The following is a 21387-nucleotide window of genomic DNA, read 5'->3' on the forward strand; positions in this document are numbered from 1 at the left end:
CTGCGCACCGCAACAAAGAGTAGCCCGCGCTCGCCGCAACTAGAGAAAGCCCGCGCAGCAACGAAGACCCAACACAGCGAAAAATAAATAAAATAAAATAAATAATAAATTAAAAAAATAAATAAAATAAAAGATGATTCAGGGTTGACAGCAATTCAGGAAAACAGACAATCTCATACATTGTTGCAAAAGTGTAAACTGGTAAACCTCTTCAGAGGACAACTTGACAGTATCTACATGAGCCTGGGGTATTTTTGATTTTTTTTTTTTTTTTTAATTCCACATATCGGTGAGATCACCGAACATATTTCTGAGGTTCCTTCACCACCCCACCTTTAATTTTAATGAATCTCCAAAGAGGTAGGTAGGTAGGTTATACAAGAGGGGAAACTGAATCCCGGAAAGAAACCCGGTTTCACGCATTGGCCCAGCTGGGATTTGGAGCCCGGCGGTTTGGCTCCGGGACAGCGCGGGAAACTGAGCGGGAGACTACAGCTCCCGCCACGCCGCGCGCGGCGCCGGCCGGACTACAAGTTCCAGGCTGCCCCGCCGCGGCGGCGGCGGCGGGCAGCGGGCGCCATCTTGGTCGGCGGGTCGGATTGAATGAGCCCGCCGAGCCGCGGCCGCCGTTCCGAGCCGCGCGGGCCCCGAGCCGCTGCCGCCGCCGCCTCCGCCGCCGCAGCCGCCATGGCCACACCGCCGCCCGGCCGCGCGGGCGGGCCCGCCACGCCGCTGTCGCCCACGCGCCTGTCGCGGCTGCAGGAGAAGGAGGAGCTGCGCGAGCTCAATGACCGCCTGGCGCACTACATCGACCGCGTCCGCGCGCTCGAGCTGGAGAACGACCGGCTCCAGCTCAAGATTTCCGAGCGGGAGGAGGTGACCACGCGCGAGGTGGGCGCTGGCGCCGGGGGCTCTCGCTGGGGCGGGCCGGGCTCTCAAGGTCCCCGGGGGGCTTCGGGGACGCCCCTGCGAGAGGGGGAGACTGGGGCGGGCCCTGCCCACCGAGGCGTCCCCAGGGGGCTTCGGGGGCCCCGGCGAGGATCGCACGCTTGGTTGGGTCCCGGCCTCTGAGTGTCCCCGGCGGGTTTCGGGGACCCCTCCAGTGCGAGAGGTGGAGACTGTTTCCGGCCCCGCCCATCGAGGGGTCTGGGGAGATCTCGGGGTCCCTCGAGTGAGGGGTGCACGCCAGGGCGGGCTTCTGCCTCTGAGAGTCCCCGGGGAGGTTCGGGGGGCCTGAGTGAGGAGTAGAGGCCAGGACGGACGCTCACGAGGGATTCCCCAGGGGTTTCTACTCCCTCTCCCCGTACGAGAGGTGGAGACTGGCGCCGGCCCCGCCCCCCGAGTGATCCCCTGAGAAACGTGCAGACTAGGGCGAGTCCCGTCCTCTGGTGGGTCGGTCCCCAGGGTATCTGGGGGGCCCCGAGTGAGGGTGCACCCTGGAGCAGGTCCCCACCCACCAGGGGTCTCCTGGGTGTTTCACGGATCCCATGAGTCTGGGGCTGACCAGTCCCCTGAGGGGGGTTGGCCTGAGTGAGGGGTGCAGACTGGGCAGGTCCCCTCCTCTGAGGGAACCCCAGGGGACCTTGGGGGTGTTGTGCCTGGGGAAGTGAAGGGGGGGGCCTGCCTGGGCAGGGGGAGATGGGGCAGGCTCTGCCCACCAAAGGATTCAGGGAGTTCTGGGGGGTCCCTGAGTGATGGGCTGTGAGCCAGGGTGGACCCCACCCCTAAGGGAGTTGTGGGGAGTCTTGGGGGATGTGTCTGGGTGTTCGCGTGTCCTAGGAGAAAACGGGGGAGGTTCTCGGGTCTCTGGGGAGACTGGGAGGCTCAGACCCTCTGAGGGGGTCCTGAGGAGGGGTGGGGGGTCTCAGGGGGGTCTCTGGGGTGAGTCAGTGGTCTCAGTTCTCCTTGGAACTTTGCAGGGGTCCTGTAATGAATCCTGGGGAGTTCGGTGATTGGGGTGGGGTTAGGCAGGAGGTTCGGTCTTTTACCAGAGCCTGGGGTGGGCGGGGGTCAGAGGGGGGGAAAATCTGATGTCTCCCAGGTCCCATGGGAAATTCGGGAGGCCCTTAGTTGGGCCCTGGGACCCCTTGGCTGGTGAGCAGGAGCCTAGTAGTCTGGTAGCCCCTGCCCTGTCCTGGGGGATGTGAGGGGAGCGGGAGGCATGAGTTCTTGGGGAACCAGCGGGAAGTTTTGGTGCAGACTGAGGGAGAAGGGGCTGGACAAGCCCTGTCCCCTAAGGGGATGTGAGGGCTGGTGTCTGGGGGTCCTGAGTGGGGTGTGTCCGGACTGGCTGCCAACCTAGTGCCCTCCTTTTCTCCCCCTGGCACCCCCCGTCCCAACCCCAGGGCAGTTCCTCAGAATAAGGGGGAGGGATGCCCACCATGTGGTTCCCCTGTGGGCCCCGTGCAAGAGTCATGGTCTGAAGCTGGCACTTAGCGCTCTGAGCCTTGGCCTCCCACTCCGGAGAATGGGCCCAGTGACCGACTTCTGGGAGGAGAGCCTCAGGGACCTGGGGAGGTGGGGGGGGGTCATTTCTGGGAGCCACGTACCCTCTGTGATCTTGGGCAAATCACTTAACTTCTCTGGGCTCAGTTCCTCTTCTGTAAATTGGAAATAATAATAAATACCTACTTTGGGGGCTTGTTTGTGGGGCCATAATGAGTTCACGTTTGTTTTGTAGAAAAAAAGCAATGAAATGAAGGATCCCGTGGGTTCTGTTGTCCCTGTTTTATGGTCCCTAGGATAGGGATGGGCCCAGAAAGTGTGGCTTGGGCATCCAGGGAGGTAGAAGACTTGGTGGCTGGTGGTGCTGTATTAGGTTGCCTGAGATTGGGTTAAGGCTCGGGATCCAAACCCTGCTTTTAATTTGTGACCTTGGGCAGGTCACTCAGCCTCCCAGAGCCTTGGTTTTGTTGTCTGTACAATGGGGCTGGAGTGGCCCGACCCAGAGCGTGGCCGCCTGCTTCAGCAGTGCGTGCAGGTCCTCGGGATGCAGGCCCAGGTCCCCCCTGCCAGGCTGGTCAGCGCCCGGGATCATTCCCCCGAGCCTCTTGTCCCACCTGCGGGCTGAACCACCGTGCTGACCTTTGGGGGTGGCGGCCTAGTGGGCCTGATGGACGTGGGGTGCTGGCCCCCACTGGATAGATGTTGTGCCCGAGAGTGCATGCAGGGGCTGGGCCTGGGGAACTGGATGTGTCTGGGCAGCTGCCGAGGCTGGTTGGGATGCAGGACTGCTGGGTGGGAGCAGGGGAGCCCAGCCCCACGGTGAACACCCCCCAGGGCTGTGCTCAGGATCTGGGGCCACCCAGGTGACAGGCGTGTTTGCAGCGGGAGTGGGGAGTTCCCACTAGCTTGCTGTCCTAGAGCTTGGGGGTGAGATGACAAATGCCCCTCTCAGCTGGACAGTGGAGAGAGCCAGTAACCTACTGGAGCAAGAGGTGGTGTGGTCATGTGGGTGGCGCGGAGGGAGTGACCTGCAAGTGGCCAGGATTACGGAGGGGCGGACCAGGCAGGTTCAGGGAGCCGCCAGGGCTCAGGCTGGAGCAGGTGGGATGAGGCACGGAGGGCGTGGGGGGCATGGTGTGTCAGGCCTCCCAGAGGGCACTTTACCTGTTCAGCAGCTCCTCACCTGGAAGGAATCTGCCCCCAGGGGACACTGGGTGATGGCTGGGGACATCTGTGGTTGTCACACTTGGGGGGGGGGCAGGGATGCTGCTCCACACCCCGCAGAGCCCAGGAGGGTCCCCCACAGAGGATGATCTGGCCCCAAATGCCATCAGTGTCAAGGCTGAGAAGCCCTTAAGGAATCCTGTGATGATGCAGTTTAAAATGTTGTGAGCACACTGTGTGCTTGTAATCAATCCGAAGGGTCCAGGGGCATAAGGTAAAAGGTCAGATTCCCATCCACAAGCCTGGGCTGGCCACTTGTAGACTCTAGCCTTTCCCATCGGAAGTCAGATGATGCATCTTCTGGCCGGGTGAGCGGTACTGGGGCGAATGCCACGTGCAGATGTCACTGGAGGGTTTCTGGGAGGCTGGGGGCTGGCCAGATTTCTGTTTGAGAAGGATCATGGGTGCTGAGGGGGCAGGAGTGGGCCAGGGAGGGATGGGGGTTCTCTGGGGAGCCTCCGCATCCGGATGTTGAGTTCCTCTGGGTTCGCTTTCTTCCCCCTTGCTGCCCAGGTGTCCCATTGCTGCAGGGGTCGGAGGGTGCTCCCCAGGTGGACCCCGGGAGCAAGAGCTGAGCTGGGCTCTGGGAGTTTGGGGAGGGCCGGTGTGTGGCTGTGGTTCTCAATCCCAGGGACGCAGGCGGGTCCTCACAGGGTAAGTCTGGGACCCCAGGAAAAGGCCACGTCGGGTGACGCGAGCCCTGCTCCTCCACGGCAGCACATTTGCTGGGAATCCTCAAGCTCGGTGATTGCGCAGCACCGGCCGAGAAAGACAGAACTAAAGGCAGAACTAAACACTTGTCCCAAGTGTCACAGTGCAGGGAGGCACAGGCCTGCCCGGAGAACCCCCGCTCACTGGTCTGAAAGAGCCTTTGTGACATTGGCCATCTGCGCGTCCTCCTCTAGATAGAATTTTCTCCATCGTCCCAGTGCTGTCGATTGGGTTCGGCAGATGTTTTCTGGAAAGGACTGGAGTTGTTCTCAGCTTTGTGGGCTGATGGTTTCAGGCTTGAGCACTCAGCTCGGCCTTTGTGGTGGGGAAGCTGCCCTGGGCAGTACATGGAGGAATGCGCAGATTGCCTGACAATAAAGCTTTATGTATACACACTGAAATGTGCACTTCATATGGGTGCCTGTGTCATGAGATACCTTTTTCTTTTTTTTCACCCAGCCAATTTGAAAACATAAAAACCATTTTAGTCCCACAGGCTGGACAAAAACAGGTGGTGGGCTGGAATTTTGGCGCCTGGGCCTGAGTTTGCAGTCCTGGCTGTAGAGGACTGCCTTACTAAGCCACACAGATGGGTGTGCATATGCGCGCACACGCCCAAAACGCTGTCAGAACCGAGCACAGACACATCTCGGGTCCCTGCGCTGCACAGACACTGCATTTTTACAAATTGAAGGTCTGTGGCAACACTGCCTTGGGTAAGTCTGTTCCCTTCAGGTCTCTGTGTCACGTTTTGATCTTTCTCCAGATATTTCCAGTGTCTTCATTTGTGTTATTTGTTATGGTGGTCTGTGATCAGTGACCTTTGATGTTACTATTGCAAATAGATTACAACTTGCTGAGGCTCAGTTGACAGCATTTTTAGCAATAAAGTATTTTTATTAATTAAAAATTTTTTTTATTTATATATATTTTTGGCTGTGTTGGGTCTTCGTTGCTGCGCACAGGCTTTCTCTAGTTGCAGCAAGCAGGGGCTACTCTTCGCTGCAGTGTGTGGGCTTCTCGCTGCAGTGGCTTCTCTTGTTGCGGAGCACGGGCTCTAGGTGCGCGGGCTTCAGTAGTTGTGGCTCACGGGCTTAGTTGCTCCACGGCATGTGGGATCTTCCCGGCCCAGGGATCAAACCCATGTCCCTGCATAGGCAGGTGGATTCTTATCCACTGCGCCACTAGGGAAGTCCTAATAGGGTATTTTTAAATAAGGTCTGTGCATTGTTTTTTTTTTGCCACAAGGCTATTGCACAGTCAATAGACTGCAGGATAGTGTGAGCATAAATTTTTTTTTTTAGCTGAGCCACGCGGCTTGTGGGATAAAGATCCATTCCCAGGGATCAAACCCACGTCCTTGGCAGTGAAAGTGCAGAGTCCTAACCACTGAACTGCCAGGGAATTCCCTGGGCATAACTTTTTTTTAAAAAAATATTTATTTATTTAATTAATTTATTTATTTGGTTGTGCCAGGTCTTAGTTGCAGCAGGCAGACTCCTTAGTTGTGGCATGTCGGTTCCTTAGTTGCAGCAGACGGGCTCCTTAGTTGTGGCATATGAACTCTTAGTTGCAACATGCATGTGGGATCTGGTTCCCTGACCAGGGATCAAACCTGGGCCCCCTGCATTGGGAGCGCAGTCTTAACCACTGCGCCACCAGGGAAGTCCTTTTGTGTATAACTTTTATATGTACTGGGAAGCCAAACAATTCGTATGACTCGCTTTATTGTGATACTCGCTTTATTGCAGGGTCTGGAACGGGACCCTCTGTGTCCCTGAGGTCTGCCTGCTCTTTAACAAGACCCCCGAGAGTCACCCAAGATGGCCTAGGACAAGTGAGGCCCTCGCCTTGGGCACGGAGTCTAGTGGGACGCCCACATTCTCGCTCACAGAGATGAACGCACGATGTATTTTTTTTTTTTTTTTTTTTTTTTTTATTTATTTATTTATTTAGGCCGCACCAGGTCTTAGTTGCTGCGTGCGTGCGGGATCTAGTTCCCCGACCAGGGATTGAACCCAAGCCCCCTGCATTGGGAGCTTGCATTCTTACCCACTGGACCACCAGGGAAGTCCCCGCACGATGTATTTTGAATTGCTCAAGCTTACTTCTTTTTTTAAAAAAATTAATTAATTAATTAATTATTTTTGGCTGTGTTGGGTCTTCGTTTCTGTGCGAGGGCTTTCTCTAGTTGCGGCGAGCGGGGGCCACTCCTCATCGCGGTATGCGGGCCTCTCACTGTCGCGGCCTCTCCCGTTGCGGAGCACAGGCTCCAGATGCGCAGGCTCAGTAGTTGTGACGCCCGGGCTTAGTCGCTCTGCGGCATGTGGGATCTTCCCGGACCAGGGCTTGAACCCCTGTCCCCTGCATTGGCAGGCAGGTTCCTAACCACTGCGCCACCAGGGAAGCCCCTCGAACTTACTTCTTGGGTCAGTGTTAGGTGTACAGGCAAAGGTCGAGGGCGGTACTGGGTCCCCATCAGCATCTCACGTCAGTGTGTCTCACAGCTCGCTCTCCGACAGTGCTGCATCACTTCAGCTTTGCTCAGATCTGAGCTGACCACCATCCTCTCTGCCCCAGGACCCCTGAGGACCCCTGTGACATCCAGGTCTCCCATCTCCCGGGCCCCTGTGGGATGTGCTGGTTCCCCACCTTTCCTGGTTCCTGGGGCCCTGGCAGCTGTGAGGTGGGGACAGGAGTGTCCCCATTGGGGTTCATCTGGTGTTTTCTCATGGGCAGGCCGGGTTAGGGGTGTGAGTGGTACCTTTTTTTTTTTTTTGGCCGCCCCGCGTGGTACATGGAACTTCCCCAACCAGGGATCGAACCCACACCCGCTGCAGTAGAAGCACAGAGTCCTAACCGCTGGACCACCAGGGAAGTCCCCATGAGTGGTATCTTAATGGGATATTTTAGAAGTCGAAATTAATGCTGACGTCCACTGTGGGTAAGCATCAGGCGCACATGCAGGATCTCGTGCTGGGTTTCCTGCCCCCTGAGCCCCAGCAGTTTCTGTTCCGATCTCACCATGATGTCCTGTCGTGTTGGTCCATCTGAGCCCCTCGTGCCATGAGGGGAGGCTGGAGAGACAGGTCCCCAGTAGGAACCCAGCCTGTGGGGCTGGAGATCTTGTCTGAGATCCCTGCCGAGGTGCCAGGCCCTCCACTGGGGTTAGGAAAGTTCTGGAAGGTGACTGGATGGGCGGGGAGAGAGGGCAGAGACACATCCCCTGCGTGTCCCCCTCTCGGAATTGCCCCCAGCGGACTGCTCCGCCCCGTACCTTGACGGGTCAGGAGAGGGCAGTGTGCTGTCCTGTGCCTCAGTTTCCCCATTTGTGAAATGGGGCTAAGAGCCCATACCCCCCCCCACCTGTGGGATGAAGTGACCAGGAGTGCTGGATTGAGGTGGGAGAGCCAGGCCCCAGCCGGAGAGGGTGGGAGTCTGAGATCAGACTGGCTATTAAATCCCATCTCTTCTGGATTTGTTCTGATCTGCCTGGGACATTCCGGTTTGAACCCTCAAAAATCCCACATCCTGGGGCTTCCCTGGTGGCGCAGTGGTTCAGAGTCCGCCTGCCGATGCAGGGGACACGGGTTCGTGCCCCGGTCCGGGAGGATCCCACGTGCCGCGGAGCGGCTGGGCCCGTGAGCCACGGCCGCTGAGCCTGCGCCTCCGGAGCCTGTGCTCCGCAACGGGAGAGGCCGCACCGGTGAGAGGCCCTCGTACCGCAAAAAAAAAAAAAAAAATCCCACATCCTGGAATCCCCTCGGTCCCAGGCAAACGGGGATGGTGGTCACCCAACCAAGTGGCAGGCCCTTGGCAGCTCCCCTGAGCCTCGTCAGCTCAGGGGCCTTTCCTGTGCAAGGGAGGGGAGTGACCCTCCCAGGCCTTAAGTTGACCTCTGACCCCTGGCACAGACACTCACTGCTCTGTTGTAGTTTTGTGGGAAATGGTGCCACTTTCAAAGCCAGCTGCCTTGTCACCCTTTGCCTTCTGTGTCAGCCCCCAAAAGCGTTTTAACCACTTTATTGAGGTATAATTCCCGTCTCATGCAGTTCACCCGGTTAAACTCTGCTCTAAGTTCAGGAGTGGTTAATATATTTGGAGCTGTGCAGCCATCTCCCCAAAGGAAACCCCTTCTTGGGGAGGGGCAAGATAGGGTAGGGGATTAAGAGGAACAGACCATTACGTATGAAGTAAATAAGCTACAAGGATATATTGTACAACACAGGGAGTATAGTCAATATTTTTTAGTAACTATGAATAGAGTATAACCCTTAAAAATTGCGAATCACTGTGTCATATACCTGAAACTTATATCGTACATCGACTATATCTCAAAAAAACCATAACAAAACAGAATTGCACTAAAAAAAAAAAAGAAGCCCCGGCCCCATTAGTGGTCACCCCCTCACCCTCATCCAGTCGCTTGACATGAACCCACTGTCTGTCCCTGGGGGTTTGCCTGTTCTGGACGTTTCCCATGGATGGAATCACACACCGTGTGTCCTTTCTGCGTCTGGCTTCTCTCACTGAGCATCGTGTTCTCAGGGTCCGTCCACATTGGAGCGAGTGTCAGGGCGTCGCCCTTTCTCACAGCTGAGTGATTGTCCCATGTGTGGAGGGACCACATTCTGTTTATCTGTCATCTGCTGATGGGCATTTGGGTTGTTCCCACGTTGGGGCCATCAGGAGTGATGGGGCTGTGAACGCACGCGCATGGGTCTTGTGTAAGATGTGTGTTATTTCTCCCGGGTAGATTCCTGGGGGTGGAATTGCTGGGTTGGTGGTTGCTCTGTTTGTCCATCTGAGGAAATGCCAGACTGTCTGCCGTGGTGGCTGTACCGTTTTAATCCCCTGGCCGTGCGTGGAGGTGCCGATTCCTCCCTAACCTCACCAGCACTTGTTATCGACTGTCGTTTCCACGGTAGCCATCCTCGTGGGGGGAGGTGGTGTCTCACTGTCCTGTTGGTTCCAGATATTTGTAAACATGCTCACGGCCCTGTGCCCCTTGGCGCGGGGCAGGGAGGCTGACGGGAGACCTGAGGTGTGTGCCCAGCTGGCAGGTGTGACCTAGCAGCGGCCAGTGATGGGAACCAGTGACCTGGACAGGCTGGTGTGGCCCGGGGCTGGTGGGGCAGTGTCGGGGTGAGCGGGAGCCGTGTTGGTGGGGAAGGGTGGGCTTCACCTCGGCCTGGCTGTCCCCCCAGGTGAGCGGCATCAAGACACTGTACGAGGCGGAGCTGGCTGATGCCCGCCGGGTGCTGGACGAGACGGCCCGGGACCGAGCCCGGCTGCAGATCGAAACTGGGAAGCTGAGGGCCGACCTGGAGGAAGCCAACAAGAGGTGGGGCTGCAGCCGGCACGATGTCACCTGATTCTGGGGCGCACAGGGGCCCGGGGCAGGGGTTGTCGCCCTGTGTGAGGTGGCGGCTCCCGTCTGAGCGGGGCCCCTGGCTCGGGCAGCCCTCCTGGGAGCGGGCTGTGTGGGTTCTGGGGGCCGCTGGGTGGGTGGGGGCGGCCTCTGTGGCCTGGCCCTCCGGCCGCCCCGTCTAGAGCCTTTATCCCCCAATATAATTTGGCCCCAGGAAGAATTAAAACCCAGCAGCTCTCCTGGGACTGAATCCCTGGTAGCTGGTAGCCCTGTGCCTCTCCCCTTCCCCAGAGGAGGGGTGCCCCAGGTCACAGAGCCCAGGCGGGGGCGGCGGGTGACCTTTTCTTCCCGTTCTTGAGCACCGTCTCCCACCTGCTCCCGAGTAAAAGGCTCAGGAAATTTGGAGGACAAGGCGGTGCTGATGGTGATGGTAGCAGAAGGAATAGTGATGTAAACTCATGGAGTGTTTAGATAAAGGACTCCGTGAGGGACACCAGATCTTCTCCTTGCTGACGGCGACCCCAGCAGGTCCTGGCTGGCATCAACTCCGGTTAGAGGGGAAGCCGAGGATGAGGTGTGGGGAGGAGTCATCCATGGTCCCTTCGTGTGGCAGGGACCAGGACTGAGGCCTGGACCCGGGCTCCAGTCCCCGTTCATAGTCCCAGCAGAAGCTGACTGCCACCTTCACGTTTGCAGGGTTCTTTTTCATTTTTTTCTAATTAGTAGACTTCTAAATTATCATTAATAGGGATTTTTTTTGTTTTTGTTTTTGAACAGTTTTAGGTTTACAGGAAAATGAGTGGAAAGTACAGGTTTCCCCAAATCCCCCTCCAGGGTCCCCGATGATGACCACCTTGCAGTAATGGGTGTGCCGCCTTGTCATGATTGAAGAGCCAATATTAATACATGCTTCTTAGCTGAAGTCTGTAGTTGACATAGGGGTTCTCCGTTGGTGTCCTGCAGTGTCTGGGTTTGGGCAAATGTACACTGACATGCGTCCACCATCACAGTATCACACAGAGTAGTTTCACTGCCCTGAAAATCCCCTGTGCTCCTCTGACTCATGCCTTCCCCCAACCCCTGGAAACCAAAGATCCTTTTTTTTTCCCAAGGATCCTTTGACTGTCCCCACATAGCTCTGCCTTTTCCAGAATGTCCTGGAGTTAGAATCACTGTGTGTCGCCTTCTCAGACTGTCTTCTGTCACTCGGTGATGTGTTTCTGGTTCCTCCGTGGAACAGAACAGAGAGCCCAGAGACAGACCCGCACAGTATAGTCACCTGGTCTTTGATGAGCAGCAAAGGCAATCTGTATACTTTTAAAACAACCAGGTAAACTGGATATCCCATCAATTTATTACTTTTTTTTTTTTTTCCATTTTGGCTACACCTCCCGGCTTGCGGGATCTTGGTTCCCCGACCGAGGATTGAACCCACGCCCTTGGCAGTGAAAGCGCGGAGTCCTAACCACTGGACCACCAGGGAATTCCTAATTTATTACATTTTTTAATTAAAAAGGGGCTTGAGCTTCTTGGAGAAGATTAGGAGAATTCTGGAATTCCCCCGGCCCCTCTCTGGCCCTGAACCTCCCAGACACCTTTAACCTGCGTGTTGCTCCTTGTCTGGGCCGAGAGGTCACGTTTCTTTCTGCTTATCAGAGTCACAGATACTCCCTGGCGAGAAAGCAGATAATGCATTTAATTTCAAGAGAAAAATGAAAGTCTCCATGAGCCTCTGCCCAGACAGAATCTCCGAGGCCAACCTGGTGCATTTCTGTTCCACCTTTTTAAATTTAAACTCAAGGTGGATGCCGTCAGACAACACAAGGCTTTCCTGACCTCGAGCCTGGTCATCGATGGCACCTGTGTCGTGATGCCGGCCCAGCCCCTCGGCCGTGTTCCAGGCTCCTGCGACAGCTTAGGGTAGCAGCTGTGCCCACTGTCGGGCACCCGGGCTGGTGGCTTTTGCTTTGGCCCCTGCTCTGGGAGGAAAGCTTCCCGGGCTGTGGGCACTCACATCCATAGGTGCGTCGCCCAACAGCCTTGCTTCCTGCTCTTCAGCTCAGAGCCCTCGCAGACAGGTGTGGGTGGCACGTGACAGTGAGCAAGGTGAACCTCCTGACGGGTTACAGCAGTGCTTTTCTTTTCCTACCAAATATATCGCGAAAACCCTGTGATGATGGAAACACAGGTCGTCAAGTGGAGGACTGACAGGCCGGGTGCTCCTGCCTAATCCTCCAGGAATTAGGGCTCCAGGGGAGGAATCTGCTTTCGCACCTGGAAGCTGTTAAGAAGCAGGCACGTTAGCCAGTGAGGGCTGCTGGCACCCCTGCTTTCTGGACCATTTTGTGTCGTTATGCAGAGCCCTAGAATGGGGTGAAGACGTCTAGAAGTCTGTCACGTTTCCTGATCCCTCTGCTGCTGTCGCCCTCGCCTCGTGGCTGACCTGCCCGCGCGCCTCACTCCTCTGCACTCTGCTCTGCCCGACGCCCCGATCCTGCCAAAGACGAGGCCCAGCCCCTGGCTTCATGGCTCCGGCTCAAGGGCCACGCCCAGCAGCTCCTGCCCCGCACACACCCGTCCCCTCCCGCTTCATCCAGCCTCGGACCGCGCCTGGTCACAGCTGAGGGCAGCACGTTGCACTGCTGTCTGCACCTATGAGAAAGTTCTCCATGAAGACAGGGGTGTTGGCAGATGTATCTCTAGTGTGAGGACGGTCTTTTCATGAAGCTGGTCCTCAGGAATGATGTGTCAGATGGTTCTAGTTTCCCCAAACCCTCCAGGGATGTGGGATTTGCAGCCCCACGCCGTGAGTGGAAGAACCGGGGCTGTGTGGCTTAAGCTCAGGAATGTGGGCTGCAGGCCCCCAGACCCTCATAGAGGCCATCGTGCAACACCTGCACAGAGCTCCTGTGAGGACAGGGTCAGCCTGGAGGCTGAAGTCACCGGACTTTATGCCCCGTCCCCTCGAACTGGTGTGGTGTTGCCAGTGGTTGTCACCCACGGTGGTCCTGCCCCCAGGGGACACCTGGCGTGGTCCTGGGGACATCTGTGGTTGTCAGGACCAGGGAAGGGGGTGGGCTGCCAGGGCTGCTGCTCCATCTCTTGCAGTGCCCACTGGGAGAGACCCTGGCTGCCCCCCTGCTGCTGGGCAGTTTCAGTTCCTTGGTGGGGAAGTGGGCAAGCTGTCAACCCCAAGGAGATTTAGAGCAGCGTTCAGAAATGTTCCCCCTTTTTTAAGAGTTGTGTGTTAGAAAAGTCGATTTGGCATCTTAAATATTTCATGTTGGAGATAATTGTCTGTTAGAAGCTGGGCAAGCCCGCCTAAAATAGCTTAAGTTTACAAATGAGATTGACTTTTCAAAGACCGAGGGTTTTTTTTTTTTTTTTTTTGCGGTACGCGGGCCTCTCACTGTTGTGGCCTCTCCCGTTGCGGAGCACAGGCTCCGGACGCGCAGGCTAAGCGGCCATGGCTCACAGGCCCAGCCGCTCCGCGGCACGTGGGGTCTTCCCGGACCAGGGCACAAACCTGTGTCCCCTGCATCGGCAGGCGGACTCTCAACCACTGCGCCACCAGGGAAGCCCCAGGCCGAGGTTTTAATTTGTTACTTTAATAAATTATACACAGGGAATTCCCTGGTCATCCAGTGGTTAGGACTCGGCACTTTCACTGTCAAGGGTGCGGGTCGATCCCTGGTCAGGGAACTAAGATCCTGCAAGTCACACGGCGTGGCCAAAACGAAAAAAAGTAAATAAATAAATAATACATTAAAAAAAAAAATCAGAGTTCTCCTCTAAATGACCCTTCCTGTGCCCAAAAGTCTTGGAAAAGGACATGAAAACCCACGTCTTGAGGGTTATTTTGAGCGGCTGGCGGGGTCCCCCTGATACAGAGTGGGTTTGAAGATGGGGCACCTTTGGTGCCAAGAGGTGAGGCCCTGCTAGTGAGAGGGATGCTAGGTCGGGGCCCGGGGCCCAGAGGCAGACGTGAAGTTGGCCTTGGGCATCGGGGCTGCCTGCTAACTTCTGCCCCTGACTTTCAGCGCAAAGAAGAGGGAGGGCGAGCTGACGGTGGCCCAGGGCCGCGTCAAGGACCTGGAGTCCGTGTTCCACCAGAGTGAGGCAGAGCTGGCCGCTGCTCTCAGCGACAAGCGCGCCCTGGAGAACGACGTGGTGGAGCTGAGGGCCCAGCTGGCCAAGGTAGCTGTGGGTGGGCTGCAGGCCCCCAAGGACCGCCTTCTGAGGCAGACAGCGTCACCAGCTGCTTGTCCCACGTCTTCAGGCGGAGGATGGGCACGCAGTGGCCAAAAAGCAGCTGGAGAAGGAGACGCTGATGCGCGTGGACCTGGAGAACCGCTGCCAGAGCCTGCAGGAGGAGCTGGCCTTCCGCAAGGACGTCTTTGAGGAGGTGGGGCCCCGCCCGGCGGAACCAGGGTGCTCCCTCCTTCCCGCGTCACCCTGATGCCCACCTTTATCGTCACGTGGCCGTCTCTCTCTGTTTCTGCCCTGCTCCTCTGTGTCTTCCAAGGACACTTGTCCTCAGATTTAGGGCCACCCGGATAATCCAGGATGGTCTTGAGACCCTTAACTTAATCACATCTGCAAAGACCCTTTGTCCAGGAAGGTCACACTCACAGGTTCTGGGGACCAAGACATGGGCACACCTTTTGGGAGGGCCCCAATTCAGCCCCCTGCAGACCCTCCCCCGTCTCCTCATCGCTGGGCCTCGGGGCTCCCCGGGCCCTCCCACCTCATCACAGCCCATTGTGCTGTCGTGGTGCAGAACAGAACCCTGGGGGCTGGGCCACTTCCCGCGCTCACTCTCTGGAAGAGTGCTGGCGGGAAGGGTGCCCATGCAGCCACAGAGCGGCTTCCAGCTCCAGCCAGGCCCCGCTCTAGCCAGAGCGGCCAGAGGCACCGAGAAGAAGCTCACATCTGTCAGGGATCCCGTGAGGAGGCCACGTGGTGGTGGTGGGGGCGGGGTGGGAGGGTCCCTGAGGCGGGCCTGGGGGCGGGGTGGGCATTCCGCTGAGGTTCCACCACAGTACTTTATAAATGCTTGGCTTTCTTTAGAAACAATTCCTATTGTTCCACAAAACAGTGCCAGAGATGAGTGACTGATGTCTGTGGAGTGAGCGTCGTCAGAGGCCCTGAGCTCTGGGGCTGCCCCCTCTGCCGTTGACTCCACCGCTGTCTAATCAACTCCTGGCACATGTGGCTGGGACATCTGTCAGCTGGTCACTGTCTCGACCCACTGCTGTCCTGTCTCGGACCTCAGACACCCGGGATGGGCTCCATCAGGAATTCTTTTTTTTAATAACAGCTTTATTGAAACATTCCCATACCAGAAATCTTTCAAAGTTTACAATTTAGACTGGATTTTTAGTCCATTCACAGAATTGTGCAGCCATCACTGCTTAATTCCAGAACATTCTGTCACCCCCCCCAAAAGAAACTGTACCCGTTACCATTAGCGTTCCAGTTTTTTTTAATATAACAAAACTACTTTAAAGTATACAATTAATTTAATGAAATTTAGCACATTCACAGTATTGTGTAACCATCACCTCTATCTAATTCCAGAACATTCCATCACCCCAATAGAAGCCCCGTCCCCATCGGCAGTCACTGCATCCCCCTCCCCAGTCCTTGACAACCACGAACCCACTCTCTGTCTGTGGATCTGCCTGTTCTGGACGTTTCCATCAGTGGAATCACACCCTGTGGGTCCTTCTGTGTCTGGCTTCTCTCACTGAGCATCGTGTTCTCAGGGTCCATCCACGTTGTAGCGAGTGTCAGGGCTTCACCCCTTTTCATGACTGTGTTGCTCCCGTGTGTGGAGGGACACGTGTGTTGGTCGGCCGTCAGCTGGGAGACGCTGGGCAGCTGCTCTTCAGTGGTTGTGAACCGTGTCCTCGGTCCAGCCCCTGGTGGGGCCGGGACGCTGGTGATGAGGCCGGGGCGGTGAGCGCGCGGCTGTGTCCCCAGGAGGTGCGGGAGACGCGACGGCGACACGAGCGGCGCCTGGTGGAGGTGGACAGCAGCCGGCAGCAGGAGTATGACTTCAAGATGGCCCAGGCACTGGAGGAGCTGCGGGCGCAGCACGATGAGCAAGTGCGGCTGTACCGCCTGGAGCTGGAGCAGACCTACCAGGCCAAGGTGCGCATGTGCGCCGCCCTGCCCCGCCAGCGCCGCGCCCAATCCCGCGCGGGCTCTCCCGGGCTCTCACGCACTCTCGTGTCCCCGCAGCTGGACAACGCCAAGCTGAGCTCCGACCAGAGCGACAAGGCCGCCAGCGCCGCTCGGGAGGAGCTGAAGGAGGCCCGCATGCGGGTTGAGTCCCTCAGCTACCAGCTCTCCGGCCTCCAGAAGCAGGTGACTCGCCAGAGCCCCCTGACCCCTCCTCAGGCCCCGTCCCGTCGTCCCTCCCGCCGTCGTCGGTGCGGGGAAGAGGCCCGGAGGTGGCCGGGCTTCCCCCTGTGACGCGCGTGGACCCCGCCCCAGGCGAATGCGGCCGAGGACCGGATCCGGGAGCTGGAGGAGACCGTGGCCGGGGAGCGGGACAAGTTCCGGAAGATGCTGGACGCCAAGGAGCGGGAGATGACAGAGATGCGGGACGTGATGCAGCAGCAGCTGGCCGAGTACCAGGAGCTGCTGGATGTCAAGCTGGCCCTGGACATGGAGATCAGCGCCTACCGCAAGCTCCTGGAGGGCGAGGAGGAGAGGTGGGCGCGGCGCGGCGGGGGTGGGGGTGAGGCGAGCGTGTTGTCCCGGGCCGGGCGGGTTGAGTCACCAGGCACCCCGCGACCCCGCCCCCCAGGCTGAAGCTGTCCCCCAGCCCGTCATCGCGCATCACCATCTCGCGGGCCACATCGAGCAGCAGCGGCAGCAGCGTGTCCGTGTCCGGGCGCCTGGGCCGCAGCAAGCGGAAGCGGCTGGAGGTGGAGGAGCCACCGGGCACGGGCTCCAGCGGCACCGGCTCCAGCAGCAGCAGCTTCCGCCTGGCCCAGCAGGCCTCGGCCTCGGGCAGCATCAGCATCGAGGAGATCGACCTGGAGGGCAAGTTCGTGCAGCTGAAGAACAGCTCGGACAAGGTGAGGCCCCCACCCAACCCGTGGGGAGCCCGCTGGGTCTTCTCGGAGACGTGGGCCAACGCCCGTCCCCTTTGCCAGGATCAGTCTCTGGGCAACTGGAGGATCAAGAGGCAGATCCTAGAAGGGGAGGAGATCGCCTACAAGTTCACGCCGAAGTATGTGCTGCGGGCCGGCCAGACGGTCACGGTAGGTGGCTGCGGAGAGGGAGTGGGCAGGATGTGCGGTGCGACTGGGATGGGGTGGGGGGACCGGAGTGCGGGGGGAGAGCATTACAGGGACGGAGCCCCGGCGCTGAGAACAGCTGCCTGCTGTCACAGATCACCTGTGTGCCAGTGTTTCTTCATCTGGGCTTCCCTGGAGCCCTTGGGAGGGCCTAAGTGATGTGCTGGGGGTCCATGGTGGAGATGGGGCTGAGTCCAGACCGTCTGGGCTGTCTGTCCAGGCACTGGCGAGACACATGACAGCCAATAGGCATGGACTCTAGGGCTTCCGATTCCAGCCTGGCCCGTTTGCCCTGGTCACTGCGAACCTCAGTCTCTTTTTCCATACCCTGGTGACTGTCATCTCTAGCCAGGACCCAGTAGGGCCAGGAGGATTAAACACCCAGGGCATCGAGGGAGCCTGTGATAGAGGGCCGGCTGGTGGTACATGCCACTGGGACCGGAGCTGACATTAACCGTGAGGCCCTCCTGTGTCCCCAGGTATGGGCAGCCGGTGCAGGGGTGGCTCACAGCCCCCCGTCAACGCTCGTGTGGAAGAGCCAGAACAGCTGGGGCACGGGCGAGAGCTTCCGGACCATCCTGGTCAATGCTGACGGGGAGGTGAGCACCTCCCTCTGCCTCGGTCCTGGCATCCCTCCTGGGGTGGGGACTTGGCCAGCAGGGCACGTGAGCGCAGCTTGGGCCTGGTCCTGGGCATCCGAGCATCCTGACCACCTCGCCTGTGGACCGGGCCCCCAGCACCTGGGGTGGCCGTCTGCAGCTGCTGTGTCGTCTTGCACAGGAGGTGGCCATGAGAACCGTGAAGCAGTCCTCGGTGGTGCGGGAGGCCGAGGACGGGGAGGAGGGTGAGGACGAGGCGGCCGAGTTTGGAGAGGAGGATCTTTTCCATCAGCAGGTAGAGGCTCCCAGGCGGCACGCGCACACTCGCACGTGCACACGCCTGTGGGCCCTGTTTACGCGGCTGCTCTGGGCACCTCCCAGGTCTCGCCCTGGCTCGGCCAGGCCGCAGAGCTCACAGCCAGAGGCAGGCCATGGAGCCAGCTGCCCTCGCCTCCCGGGCTTGCTTGTTGTGTGGACCTTAGGGTACTGGCCCGGGCACCCTGGGAGTGGGGTGTTCAAAGCTTGTTGCATCTCAAAGTGACTCTGGTGGAGCCCTGAGGGTTCTCAGCGAACCCCCTGTTACCACGTTTCCTCCAGAGTGGGGTGCTGGTGGCTTAATAATGGCTTTGGGGGAAAGGTGGGGAGCCAAGGAACCACACTGAATGAGATATAAGTGCAAGATGCTCCGGGGTCTGAAACAATTGTACCGTGTTCTGTAGCTCAGAACAGAGGTGAGGGAGACATGGAAGGTTCTGGAACAGGGACCATTGAGGCTGGGGTCATCTTGCTGGGAGCTGAGCTTCTCATGGTGGCTCAGGCCCTGCCCCGGTCCAGGCCCTCCTGGAGGGGGCTGGGGCCACCAGCCACCTTCCTGGCCTCCTCACTAGTGCCGTCCTTCCTTGCAGGGGGATCCGAGGACCACCTCTCGAGGCTGCCGCGTCATGTGAACCGAACATGCCTCGTCACACGTCTTTCTTTATCCAGGGCCACTGAAAACTATTTTTATATCATTGGCTTCTTTAGTCCTTGGTACATTTCTAGAGAGTTTTTAAGCGAACTGCCAGAGCCTGGGGGTGGGTCTCTGCTGAACTTTCCTGTCGCTGGGTTTCCCTGGGCCCTTCATCACCACTGTCCAGAGTGTTAAGTGCCCCGTTCTCACCTTTCGGTTGAGTTTGGGGCCCAGGAACCGAGTGGCTAGCGGGCTTTGGGCTGGGAGTCCAGGGGGCCCGTCCAGCGCTTCGGTCTCAGCTGCAGCCTGGGGTCAGGGCGGGAGAGGAGGCCTGAGGTGGACAGAGCAGAACTGCACGTAGGAATCCAATAGTTGTTTGTTTTATTAAGCTTTTAAAAAAAACAGATTCAGAATCCAGGTTCTGACCTGGTGGGGGGAAGGGGCACCCTGTGGAATTTTGGTGGCTCAGCCAACCGAGCGCCAGAACAAGGGAATCGCAGGCTTTTACCGTCAGGCCTGGGCTTCGGGGTTTGTCACAATTTCTGCTCTGCTCTCAGGAATTGGGGTGCGTGGGGTCGGCCTCCTGGCTCCCTCTCTGGCTGCTGGAACCTCACGTTTCTGGGGCTTTCTGCAGTTGAGTTTCTCACCTTACGGGGATCCGTTATAAGACTTGTCCTCAGGTAAGCCTTGAGGGGACAGGTGTGACGAACTGGGAAACAAATGCCTTGGGCTCCAGCACGATGTCCACCTGTAACCACCGCTTCCCACCCTCCTGTCGGAGGAGGGTGACTTCAGGGCGAGACGCTGGACTCCCCGTTCTCCGACTCTGTGCCTTGTGCACAGGGCACGCTGACTCACGTGTATTCTTGGGCATATACTAATATCGCGGCTTCCTCTGTAACTTCTTACTGAAATGGTGTTTCTGAGACAGACCTGCCCGGGCCAGTTGACCCCTATGGGATGGCTCCATGTCACAGTCCAGCTTCTGGCCGCCTGGCCACCCCCTCCCTGCATCAGCTTACCTTCGACGCCTCTGCCACGTAGATACACAGAAGTTATTTTTTTAACGGATATTTATTTTTTTACATCGGTCAGTACACACATTGCCTGGATCCCACCTCAGGGGCTCATGTATGCCAGGGTCACCAGGACAGTCCCCCGAGGGGGTAGCATTGGGGCGCCTGTCTCTGTGGGCTCTGAGGCCCCAGACGGCAAACTTCTTTCAGAAAGCGCAGCTCAAGTCTTAAAAGACGCAATACTGAGCCATGGAGGTGGCCTGCCCCCACCCCAGGCCGGGAGCAGCCCGCCTGCCTCCTTTCCCTGGGACTTGATCGTGGCGACGAGGGCCCGAGGCCAGAGCCCCGGGCCGGGAAGGTGCCAGTGGCCGACAAAACTAAGCTGCTGCTGAGTCTAGAATCCCCTGCGGACTCTGGCTTTAAGTCCGAGCATCTTTCCATGGCCACCTGAGTCCCTGGACCGCGGGCTGTGTTTCCTCTGTGAGGTCGCAGGCTGTCTTCCTTCTCCGAGAAGTAGCAGGAGCTGAGGGAGCGTGAGGGTCTGGGGAGCCTGGTGAGATGCTGGGAGGGTGGGGCTAGGTGGCACTCAAGCAAGTGGGAACTGCACTGGCTACATCCTTCAAGGTATTTTGAGAGTCCCTGGGGATCAGAGGTCTGTCTTGGAATTTGGGGTCTGAATTGCTGAAGCAGTTTTGCAGGCTGGGCTGGAGGACAGGAAGGAAGGGAGAGGGCCCCACCCTCCCTGCAGGCCCAGAGGTCCTGAAAAACAGCCCAAGGGCTGCCCTAGTGCCTGCAGAGCCCCTAGGCTCACTGGTAGGGGTTGTTCCCAGCAGATGAATTTTCTTGCCTGCTTGAGATCTTGGGTGGAGCCTGGAAGTGGCCCAGAGAGGCGCTGGGATGCCCTTGGCTGGTGGGGGGAGGGTGCACTGGACTGGTGGCCACTTGTGGCTGGAGGCTCGCGACCGTCATTGGTAATCAAGTATTTGAAAACACGGAGCAGAGTCCAATGTTGCAATGTCAGCCAGGGCCTGGGAAATCGAATTTGCATTTGTCCTTAAACATACTTAACATTAAGCCACTTAAAATGATGCAGAAGCGATTCTTTTTTCTAAACCCCTGTCATGTGATGAGGAGCACCCTTCCGGAGAAAACCCACTCTTTCCAGCCCCGGGGAGGGACGGCCTCCGGGGATGTGGCCGGCAGGAATCAACCCCTGGGAGACACCAGTGCCTCCCCCCGCTCCCCGCCCGCAGTCTGGGCGCTCAGCTGTTGCCACAGCAGCCAAGCTCAGACTTGGGCTCGTTTTTACCCACACCGTCTACCCAGCAGTTCTATTTATATCAGCCTATCCGAGCTGGGACTGACATTCCTCAAGGACATTAAAGCTACTGGAAAGGTCTTAATTCTGAGCCCGAAAGGGATCATCAGCACTACACGCTAGTGGGCTCGGTTTCAAGAACTCGGCGGTTTGGACACGTTTCAGAGATCTGTTGGTGATTTTTACGATGCATGCCAAACGTGTGGTCTTTTGTTTTCTCCGATTTGTAATACACGTTTTATGACTGGAAACTTTTTTATACAACACTCCAATAAACATTTTGGTTTTAAATTCTCCCTCTGAGTCTACTCCCACGCCAGGCTGCTGAAGCAGGAGCCCCAGCCCCTAGTGAAGCGGGTGTCTTGGGATCCTACCCTCTGACCCCGCGGCCCCCTAGTTTTCTGCATTCTTTTCCCACCTGATGCACTGGCACTCCGCAGT

The 21387-nt window shown here is 57.8% G+C and overlaps 1 protein-coding gene across 1 annotated transcript; it reads left to right on the forward strand.

Moving 5' to 3' along the window:
- The first annotated feature begins 578 nt into the window (after nt 1-578).
- Nucleotides 579-21237, forward strand: LMNB2 (lamin B2). The gene is made up of 12 exons (XM_032625286.1): nt 579-891; nt 9588-9724; nt 13792-13948; nt 14031-14156; nt 15737-15907; nt 15998-16123; nt 16253-16473; nt 16569-16842; nt 16921-17028; nt 17544-17663; nt 17845-17958; nt 18569-21237. The coding sequence occupies exons 1-12, from the start codon at nt 604-606 to the stop codon at nt 18608-18610; spliced, it is 1884 nt and encodes a 627-aa protein (XP_032481177.1). The 5' UTR covers nt 579-603; the 3' UTR covers nt 18611-21237.
- Nucleotides 21238-21387: the final 150 nt, after the last annotated feature.

Source organism: Phocoena sinus, chromosome 3, assembly GCF_008692025.1.
Source record: "Phocoena sinus isolate mPhoSin1 chromosome 3, mPhoSin1.pri, whole genome shotgun sequence".
Classification (NCBI taxonomy): domain Eukaryota; kingdom Metazoa; phylum Chordata; class Mammalia; order Artiodactyla; family Phocoenidae; genus Phocoena; species Phocoena sinus.